Source organism: Octopus bimaculoides, chromosome 4, assembly GCF_001194135.2.
Source record: "Octopus bimaculoides isolate UCB-OBI-ISO-001 chromosome 4, ASM119413v2, whole genome shotgun sequence".
NCBI lineage: Eukaryota > Metazoa > Mollusca > Cephalopoda > Octopoda > Octopodidae > Octopus > Octopus bimaculoides.
The window spans coordinates 138,101,185-138,113,056 of NC_068984.1; the positions used below are offsets into that span (position 1 = coordinate 138,101,185).

The 11,872-nt window shown below is 36.1% G+C and overlaps 1 protein-coding gene across 1 annotated transcript in view; it reads right to left on the reverse strand.

Annotated features, from left to right (window-relative positions):
- Nucleotides 1-11,872, reverse strand: part of LOC106878517 (solute carrier organic anion transporter family member 4A1) — a 53,822-nt gene that overhangs the window by 19,767 nt on the left and 22,183 nt on the right. Inside the window, exons 5-8 of the mRNA XM_014927742.2 lie at nt 11,001-11,180; nt 8,708-8,804; nt 5,190-5,311; nt 3,599-3,859 (exon numbers count right to left, since the gene is read on the reverse strand). Of these exons, the coding sequence (XP_014783228.2) occupies nt 3,599-3,859; nt 5,190-5,311; nt 8,708-8,804; nt 11,001-11,180 (660 nt within the window). The remainder of the gene's footprint in view (nt 1-3,598; nt 3,860-5,189; nt 5,312-8,707; nt 8,805-11,000; nt 11,181-11,872) is intronic.

The following is an 11,872-nucleotide window of genomic DNA, read 5'->3' on the forward strand; positions in this document are numbered from 1 at the left end:
TGTTGCGTCGATTTCTGTATGACGTTCTTCATCTATTTGATTTTCACCTGCCTTAGTGTTTATGGTTGGTTCAGAGAGTATTTCACTTTGCCTATCAGTTACCTTAACTCTTTCAATCATTACTGTATTTTCATCAGCCTTGGGCTGGTTTATAATTATTTCCTCTGTAGTATCTTCTTTAGCTGCAGTTTCATTCTTTTTATCCCTTACTGCTAGTTTATTATTATTATTTTTATTATTATTATTATTTTTATTATTATTATTATTATTATTATTATTATTATTTATTATTAAGGCGGCGATCTGGCAGAATCGTTACCGCACCGGGAAAAATGCTTAGTTGCATTTCGTCCGTCTTTACGTTCTGGGCTCAAATTCGATAAAATAAGTTCTAGTTGAGCACTGGGGTCGATGTAATCGACTTGCCTCCTCTCACTGAATTTAAAGCCTTGTATCTTTAATAGAAAGGATTATTACTATTATTATTATTATTGTTATTATTATTATTATTATTATTATTATTATTATTATTATTATTTGCTTTTAATCAGCATGTTTGTTACAATCACTCTCCGAGACACACTCAGCATCCTAGGGCGAGTGAAGGATGAAAGATGTTACAATATGACTGAAAGCTTGGGAGTGGAGGGGAAGTAGCGAAATATCTTCATGTAATATAACACATACACTTAAATTGATAGAGTTTTTCTAAGGTTGTGGACAGTACTTGTCAACACAGTCTCCTGGATTTCTCTGAGACATGGTTCTCCTGGGATATTATCTGTATGTTTCTGACATCCCTTTCTTATTTTTTTATTGCCCACAATGGGCTAAACATAAAGGGGACAAACAAGGATAGACAAAGGGATTAAGTCGATTACATCGACCCCAGTGCATAACTGGTACTTAATTTATCGACCCCGAAAGAATGAAAGGCAAAGTCGACCTCGGCGGAATTTGAACTCAGAAGGTAACGGCAGACGAAATATCGCTAAGCATTTCGCCCAGCGTACTAACGCTTCTGCCAGCTCGCCGCCTGACATCCCTTTCTTATCACACACAGAGCACCCACAATAGCAGGAACAGTTCTCGCTTTAAGTTCTCACACCTTTGTATTTCAATTTCTAGATCCTTATATTTACTTAATTTGTCAATTTTTTGTTATCATCATTATCAAAAGTATCTATAAGAAGTGGATCAATTTATTTATAACTAGTGTGAATGAAGGGGGCGATACAGCACCATTTTTTACTTAGAAAATAAAAGGCTATAGTAGAAGAAAACAAAAGGCTATAGTAGAAGACACTTGCTCAAGGTGCCATGCAGTGGGAATGAACCGGGAACTATGTGGTTTTTAAGTAAGCTACTCACCACACAGCCACTCCTGTACCTATACTGAAAACTTGCAACATGATGAATTGTGCTAAAAGCACCCTCAACAAATAGGTGCTCGTGTTAAACTGGACGATGTGTCCAGCCTATTGTCCAATTTACGTAGAGCCAAATGAAAAAGCTCCTTAAGCAACACCAATTTGTATTAGAAAAGATATTATAAAGGGTTTGTAAATCCCTCTATACCACTTCTGTTTGTGGAATACTCAACCAACATTGAAAATGATTACACAGCTCCCAGCCAAAGATGATAACATATGGGAATAAAAGACTAATGTAATTAGAAATTTGTTATAAAATAATAGCTCCTGAAGAATCAGTGTTATCAAACAAGAGTAATATTAGTGAAAAGGCAGACCCTTGAATCATGTATTTCAGCATTTAGAAGTATACTTAGTTAAACCCTTGTACCTATTTTTGCCAAACTAGAAATGACTGAAGGCAAATATTTGACCTAATTTGAGTGAAACTAGGACCAACTCATCTTCATCATCATCATCATTTAGTGTCCGTTGTCCATGTTGGCATGGGCTAAGGGAACAAATGTCTTACACTTCTACATTTAATGCTTATACCATTTTAATAGTTTTTAAACATATTCTGGTCTACAGCAAAGAAGTCATGCAGGAAGTTCAAGACTTTTGTCAGTGTGTCAAGGGAAGTAAATCCATTTTGCAGATTGATAACTGCATTGATTTTTTTTTTGTCTGCTGTTTGCAGTTTGTGGTTCCAAGTAAACAATGTGTGTTATTTAATCTCAAATATTAGCTGCAAGGTTAAATTTGTGAAAAAATGTATTTAATTATTATTACAAATATTTAATACCTGCCTAGGCTGATATTTTCTTTTATATTTCACTTGTTACTGTCATTAGACTGTGACCACATTGATTCTATTCTTCTTTGTTGCTAAGCCACTACTTTACAGAGACACAAACATGCACAATATAAATATATATATTTATATATACAAATTAAAAGGGTAAAGGTTTATCAATTTGTTAATTTATTAATAAATCAACAATTAATAATTTTTACCAAGCCCTTCGGTATGTAAGCACCTTTATCGGTGGAGAACTTATTTAAAAGTTCATATACATTTATAAACATAATTAAGGGATCAGCAAACATTTGCTTCACCACATACCGAAGTTCAGAAATAGCAGCTAAAAATAGCAGCTAAAAAAGCTGAGACTCCAACAGATAGCATTACTTGTAACTCACAAAGGCAAATGTTTGCTGATCCCTTAATTATGTTTATATTTATATATATATACATAGTATGGGGGTTTAATTCACAGGTAATCTAATTGATTAGGTACACACCCTGTAATAATATTGTATATGAATTGAGATGTTTGCCTTGCCTTAACATTTGATGTCTTGTATAACAATTATATTTATATATATATACATTTATATATATATGTATATACATGATGGACTTCTTTCAGTTTCCATGAACAAAATCCACTCTTAAGGCTTTGGTCAACCTGAGGCTATAGTAGAAGACACTTGTCCAAAGTGCCATGCAATGGTGGGAACTGAAACTGGAAACACATTGTTGAAAAGCAAACTTTTTATCACACAGCCAAGCCTGCACCTATAGGAAATATATCTAATCATTTTTTAGATGTCTAGCATTCTATTTCATCATGATCTTTCTATTTACACATACCTTCTTACTCATTGTTTTCCACATTGAGAGGTCGCAGCCCCAGTACATGGACATGTGATTAGAATGTCATAGGAAAGAATCACAAGATGGATTCTTTAAGCTGAGTGAACTGGAAGGAGAGTTAAGGGCAGATCAAGAATGAAATGGTTCAATGATATCTATAGGTCTGTTTAGGAATCCAGCTAGAAAGTCCTGCTTAGGATGATGTTACTACTGCTTAACCCCAGAAAAACAGCCTTTCTAGACGGCTACTGACACATCATCTGTGTCCATATAATGTGAGCAAGGGAGATAATGCTCCCCCTTCAGCCTTAGCGATGACTGCAGACCAATGGTTTCTGGGTTATCTCTCTTCCTCAGTGCAGGACAACCACTGGCTAGAGATGGCAGTGACTGCCAGGGATCTATGGAGGAAATGCTTAAGGGCTCTATCTTCACCCTTGACAGACACACAACCCTCCCAGGAATAGTGGACAGAAAATGGATAGATGAATATAGATTTAAATGCAGAAATACAATATTGTATTACCTGGAATGAGAGATGCAGATGCAGCTGTTTCTTCAAATTGATTTTCAAGAAACTTTGGAAAATATGCTGTTAATCCAGCCACAATAATCCCTTCACATGTTACAGCCAATGTGACGAATACAAATCCTGGATTCTTAAACAGATTCCACACAATCAGAGGCACAACTTTTAATGTTATAGGAGAAGCAGAATATTTTTCTGATAATTTATCAACTCCGTTATGAACTTGAGATTCTCGGTTCCTTTGAATACTTTCAGTCGCTAAAAGAAAAAAAATATGAATATAAAAATACATTCACATTATGGAATTTATGTGAAGCATAATAGCCATGGAAAAATAGATACATAGAATAAGTTTCTCAGTATGACTAATTGCAATGGTTAATTACTAACTGGAAAGGAATTACATAGAAGAAAAATAGCAGAAGTGTAAAGAATAAACAAAAACTAATGAGGATATCAAATAAGAGTTTATCAAATAAGAGTTTATCAAAGACAAAAAGTAGAGAGAAGAACCACTCCATGGTTAATATCCAGTGGATATTCAATAGAGAGGAATAAAGACAGAGTGAAAGCTAGCAAGTGCTCAAATGTTATGGAAATGTTATGCAGTGATAGATTTTAGTTTTTCAAGGTATCTATTTTAGAAATAGTAAAGTCTATTTGCCAACCAAAAGTGGCAGTCCTGCTTGGGACGATATTATTACTGTTTAGCCCCAGGAAAACAGCTTTTCTAGCTGGCTACTGACACATCATTTGTGTCCATATAATGTGGGCAAGGGAGATAATGCTCCCCCTTCAGCCTTAGCAATGCCTGCAGACCAATAGGTTCTGGGTTATTTCCCTTCCTCAGTGTAGGACAATCACTGGCTAGAGATGGTAGCGACTTTAAAAGTATATACTGTGCGCAGGGTGAGTCATTGACATCTCTAGCCAGCAACTGTCCTACACCGAGGAAAGAAAATAACCCAGAAACCATTGGTCTGCAGGTATTGCTAAGGCTGGAGGGGGAGTATTAGCTCCCTTGCTCACAGTATATAGACACAGATGATGTGTCAGAAACCAGCTGGAAAAGATGTTTTCCTGGGGCTAAACAGTAGTAACATTGTCCTAAGCAGGACTTTCACTTCATGTTGACAAATAGACTTTACTATTCAGTACTGTTACCACATATTTCTCACTCAGAGATTTAAAACTAGCTGTTTTTCTCTTTATGAGATCAGTGACTGTGTGTCACTTTAAAAGTATATAGTGTGAGCATGGCGAGTAAAGTAAACCAATCTTGAAAGAAAATAACTTTTTTTGTATTGTTTTATTCATTTGTAAAAAAGTTTCCAAATCAAATATGTATATGCTGTTTGTAAATTACTGAATAATAAAACATTTGCATGATTAAGTTTCTAGTTTAAGAATTTGATGTTAAATTAACTCACTGTAATCACTTCAGAAAAACCAAACTGTATGACATAAGCAATACAATAGTAACTACAAAAATATTAATTAGAATTTAATAACCTCTTCACTTCATTATCTATTTTGGGTGTTAAATTTTACAAGGATGAAATAAAAGACATGGTAAAATTAAGACTACCTGGAAGTTCCCGTGCATAACCAAACAGAACTGGTCCAATGAATATTGACATAGATCCTGATATGAAGAAACAGATCCACCAAGCTCCAATCCAACGAGGATCTGTAGACTCAAAAGTCATCCTGGAAATTAAAAGAAATAATTTGATATCAAAAAGATTATAAATACAATAAAATTTATTATAAATTTCTAAAGAATGAAGTCAAAAAATAATTTGCAAAATGCAAATATGTTGTTGAATACAAAACTATCTAGTTATAAATGTAAACTGAAATTACTTATTTTGTCTTTTATTCAGGAGTAAATGACCATTTACAAGATTTCCAAAACTGGCAGATGAAAGGGGAGAGATATCATACCAGAGGTGCAGCCTAAATACCAGCAACAGAGTAAATTCCGTTGAAGGACTAAGAGCTCGTGAAAACTAAGCTTTGCATTGAGTTTTCCGCACAAATAGCCAATGCTGGATTTGAACTCAGAATGCAAAGAGTCATAACAAGTATCACGAGGTATTATCTCCAGCATGTTAATGTTTCCACCAGTCCACCACCTTTGACTGCTGTTTTATTTAGCTAACTCAAAAGGATAAAGGCTGAGTTGAAATTTCCAAAATCTGAACGCAGACTGTAAAGCGCCAAAATAAACACTGCAAAATATTTTGGCTGATGCTCTCATGACTCCCAACCTGATACACCATTTATAAGTTACCCATGAACTAAAATTTTCAAATCATTTCTTTGCTTCATTTCAAGTTTACCCTAAATATTTGATTTTATGGCTTCTGTGCCAGTGGTATGTAAATAGCACCATTTGAGCGTGATTGTTACCAGCGTCGCCTTACTGGCACTTGTGCTGGTGGCACGTGAAAAAACATTCGAGCGAGATTATTGCCAGTGCCGCTGGACTGGCTCCTGTGCAGGTGGCACATAAAATACACTATTTTGAGCGTGACCGTTGCCAGTACCGCCTGACTGGCCTTCGTGCTGGTGGCACGTAAAAGCACCCACTACACTCTCTGAGTGGTTGACATTAGGAAGGGCATCCAGCTGTAGAAACTCTGCCAAATCAGATCGGAGCCTGGTGTTGCCATCCGGTTTCACCAGTCCTCAGTCAAATCATCCAACCCATGCTAGCATGGAAAGCAGACGTTAAATGATGATGATGATGATGATGATGATTCTTTGCTTAGTCTAATTGTTTGTAAAATTACATCATATTAACTGCTAAAAATAAGGCAGACCATTATAGTTTTAGAAGTGGTTGGGGGTTAAGCCTTTCACCAGAGCGAAATGATCAATATAAGAATTAAAGTTTCTCTTCTGATTCTGGAGTCCCCTCCAAACTTACCTCATTGAGGATAACCCTACAAGGCCATTGAGTTGAGTATTGACAGCTTATGTGAAGGTCACAGTCTCAGCAGCTTCTCAAGGCAATTCTTGTCAACAATTTCCAGTTGCTTCAACAGAGTCTGGTTGACATCACATTCAGATACAAAGAAAAAGGTGAACTGGCTTTTTATTCAGTGACATTCATGACCCAGCTTCATGTCAGCCAGGAGGGACAGTGAATAAGCTAGGTTCAGAGCTTATTTCCGATCACTAGTCCCATGTTTGCAGTGTAGGTGTAAGAGGGAAATGATTAGGATTTAGGGTTTAGTATATTTTAGTGCAGTTAATCAACCTAATATAGCTAGATTAATTCATTATGGTGGTGGCATGGGTCTGAAATAATGAAGCTTGCTTTGCAAACATGTGGCTTCAGGTTCAATCCTGCTGCATGATACCTTGGGAGTCCACTACTTATAGCCCTAGGCCAACCAATGACTAATGAGAGAATTTAGTAGAAGCCCATTGTATGCGTGGGTGCATGTGTGTGGGTGCCCTCCCCCAACTCGCTTGGCAGCCAGTGTTTATTTATGTCTCTGTAACTTTCCATTTTTTTTTTTACCTTTTTACTTGTTTCAATCATTTGACTGCGGCCATGCTGGAACACCGCCTTTAGTCGAACAAATCGACCCCATGACTTATTCTTTTTAAGCCTAGTACTTATTCTATTGGTCTCTTTTGCTGAACCGCTATGTTACGGGAACGTAAACACACCAGCATCGGTTGTCAAGCGATGTTAGGGGGACAAGCACAGACACACAAACACACACACACACACACACACACACACACACATATACGACAGGCTTCTTTCAGTTTCCGTCTACCAAATCCACTCACAAGGCTTTGGTCGGCCCGAGGCTATAGTAGAAAACTCTTGCCCAAGGTGCCATGCAGTGGGACTGAACCCGGAACCATGTGGTTGGTAAGCAAGCTACTTACCACACAGCCACTCCTACGCCTATATAATGTTTCCTTATAGATACTAGAGTTATTGGTGTACATTCCGAGGCCGAATTGCTTGAAGGAAGTCATTTCAACTTATTCAAAACATACACAAGGCCACTGGACACTGTAACTTGCATGTGCAAATCCTAGGGGTATTGGTGTGGAAGAAACTATGTCCATTCTATCCCTACGACCATTATTATTTTTTAATCTTTCACGTGTTTCAGTCATTAGATTGCGACCATACTGGGGCACCACCTGGAAAAATTTCTACCTGAATGAATCGACCTCAATACCGATTTATTTTTTTAAAGCCTAGGACTTATTCTATCAGTCTGTTTTGCTGAACCGCTAAGTTACAAGGATGTCAACACACCAACACCGGTTGTCAAGTGATGGTGGCGGACAAAATACACACACATGTAGAAGCATTAATTCTGACATGTTTTTTTCTCCTACCATATTTTTGTTTTTTCCTCTCTCTCCATTTTCCTCCATCATCTCTTTCTGTTGCAGAGTGAAGGCTTGAAATGCCAAAGACATTTCCATTTGTCCTGAGCATAAAACCAATACACCTTGCTTGTTGTTCCCTTACCTGTTTCTGTCTTTTGTTCTTCATATTTGTACATTTGAACCATATGCACACAAACACACACACACACATCATCATCATCATCATCATCATCATCATCATCATCATCATCATCATCATCATCATCATCATCATTTAACGTTCATCTTCCCTGCATGCATGAGTAGGATGGTTGACAGGAGCCAGCCAGGTAGAAAGTCTACCCAAGGCTCCTGTCTGTTTTGGCAGGGACTTTATAGCTGGATGCCCTTCCTAACACCAACCACTCTGCAGAGTGGACTCAGTGCTATCTACGTGGCACTAGCAGAGTTGAAGTTAATTTTGGCAAGATTTTTACAGCTGGATGCCCTTCCAGATGCCAACCAGGGTGTCACAAAGTGGGACTGAACCTGGCACCATGTAGTTGGAAAGTAAACTTCTTACCACACAGTCACAACCAATTCAAATACTTCCCACTAGTTTTCAAACCAGTTTACAGACTTAAAGCATTAATGCTTATCTCTATTAAACAGGTCCCATAACATTTCAGGTTTTCCAAGGTAATTATTTTATGTGAAATGTTATTCAGTAACTATATAGTAGATGATACTTACTCATTTTGTTTTGAAGGATCAACAAAAATATCAAGAAACTGAGCACCGACTATATATCCTAATGCAGGACCCAAGGTTGCAAAAACCATCAGTATACCTTGAAATAAAGAAAGCAAATTAGGGCTTAAGAATGTGTAAAACAAATCAATAAAACTTTTTGTGTTTGGTTTGGAAGAGTCTTAGTGTGAAACCATATGTTGAAATATATTTTGTTGTCTCTTGGGAGGGTCATCATACCAATAATGAATACATGCACTGATTATATCTCACTTCTTTACTATTTTATTTGCCAATTGGTTAACTATTAAACCAATTAAACTATTAAATCAATTGTTTGATTAATCGTTCAGAAACAGAGCTGGAGTAGAGAAGGGCATGTAGAAATGGTTATGTGAGAAGTCCATTGTTGGTAATTTTTTTACATCTAATAGATTGGGAGGTAGAGGTTTTGAGTTAAGTGTTACCTCTTTCTCTCTTCTGTTTTATTCTTGCTGATGCCTAACTAAACCAAAATGCAAGGTATACTTTATTTTACCTTTATATAACACTTTCAATCTATTTTTGTCGCTTTGAGACGACGACCTGTTCACTGACAAAATACCGTGCAGCACGTTATTTTGTCAGTGAACAGGTTGTCGTCTCAAAGCGATGAAAATATTTTGGCAAATTAAATTTAAATGTTGAAGTGAATCTAACAGTTTTGTGCATTTTAAATGGCTTATAAACACCTTCCACACTGCAATTGTTTATATATGATATTTACCATGTGAACTATGATAAAAAAAATATGAGAATGTTATGGTATATAATTTTGCTTTGTGCAGGAGTTCCTTGAAACATGTAATTTATTTTAAGGGTTATGCAAGGGTAAAGAGGTTGAGAAACACTGCTCTGCAGGATCCATTTCTTGCTGCAGTGAAGTGGCTTGTGTGCCTCAGTTACTCTTAGGCCTATACCATCAGATTATAAGCTCTTTGAGGGACCTCCCATGCTGAATAAGCCAAAGGATAGAGTCCAAACAAACATGAAGGTAAAAATGGATTTGCATAGGGCCAATACCCCCACCTAGAAAAAAAGCAGGGTTAGAGAAGCATCAATGACAGTTCAAAACCAAGACCCTGGATGATGAAAACCTTACAACCTAGAGTTGCCTTTGCCCCACAGAGAACAAAGTGCTTAAGTAATTAATTAACATTAACTAATTAATCAACAGGCCAACAAATGATTTTTGATAAATATGTGAATGTGCATGGCTCAGTGCTCAGAACATTGAACTCACAATCATGAGGTAGTCATCTGGTTCACCAGTCCTCAGTCAAATCGTCCAACCCATGCTAGCATGGAAAGCGGACGTTAAATGATGATGATATATACCGCAGAAACCACTCAAAACTAGAATCTACTAAGAATTATCTTAATCAAATAAGATTATCCATGAAATCAGTCCAAGCAATATTATATGTAACCACAAAGGCGGCAAGCTAGCAGAATCGTTAGCATGCTGGTTGAAATGCTTAGCAGCATTTCGTCTGCCACAACGTTCTGAGTTCAAATTCCGCCGGAGTTGGCTTTGCCCTTCATCCTTTTGGGGTCGATTAAATAAGTACCAGTTATGCACTGGTGTCAATGAAATTGACTAGTCTCCTTGCCACCCAAATTTCAGGCCTTGTGCCTATAGTAGAAAAGATTATATGTAATCTCTGCTATATATAATTACATACTTATAACTTAGCGGTTTGGCAAAAGAGACCAATAGAATAAGTACTAGGCTTGCTAATGTCCTGGGGGCGATTTCTTTGACTAAAAAAACCATTTAAGGCAGTGGTCCAGCATGGAAACAAGTAAAAGAATAAAAGAATACACACACACACACACACAAATGTAATATATATTTACACAAACACACACAAATGTAATATATATTTACACAAACACACATATATATATATACACACACACACACATTTGGTATTTGTGTAACCTATAGTGGAGTTTATCATAAGCACTGTAACCAGACTCTAGGTTTAATCTCCTATTCTCCTTTTCTTGCTGTCAAGGTTGGGCACCAGCCTCAACAATACCTCAACCCTAGGAGATCCTACTGTTACGATCAATCACACTTTTTCTCTCGCTAACATATAAAAACAATGAATTTAATAAGTTGTTCTTAGAATCTAAACTCTATTTTTTTACGAACATATAAAAAATGAATTTATATTTAAATCGTTAAGCATATATATATATATATATTAAATTTATGAAATAATTTATGAACTAATTTTAATTTAATTACCAATATGTAATGGCGTTGTCATGGGTGTAGCAATGTCATCTAATATAGTTATTCCAAGTGAAAAGAGAATACTTCCACCTACACTATGAAACACCTGCCCTAAAAGAAAAACTCCAAGGAATATGTGATAAGGGTTGGCGTCATCACTGGCACCGCATTTGTCACTGGTATCTTCCAAACCTATGTGATAGAACAAAAAAACAAAAAAAACAAAGAGAAAGTTATACAAAAATGTAGAAGAATCTCTAGAAGTGAATTGCAATTTCGTTCTTTTATTTGTTTACATGTTTCAGTCATTTGACTGCGGTCATGCTGGAGGAGTGTCTTAAAGGAGTGTTAGTCGAAGAAATCGACCTGAGGACTTGTTCTTTGTAAGTTTAGTACTTATTCTATCGGTCTCTTATGCGAAACTGCTAGGTTATGGGGGACATAAATGCACCTCCATCGGTTGTCAAGCGATGGTGGCGGGGACAAATAATGACACAAATACATACATACATGCATACATATGTCTATATATACATATGTATATATACATAACATATACACATATATACATATATATATATATATACACGCATACACATATATATATACATATATATATACACACATATATATATATATATACACATATATATACATATAGATATATATATATACATATATATATATACACACATATACAGATATATATATATATGGATATATATATACATATATACAGATGTATATATATATATATATATATATATATATATATATATATATATTAAATTATGCTCCCAGTTCAGCATTCTGGCTTTTTTTCATTTTCCTATTATTTCTCCACGTGCGGTTAACACAGCCCCACTATTTACTGACTTATATAT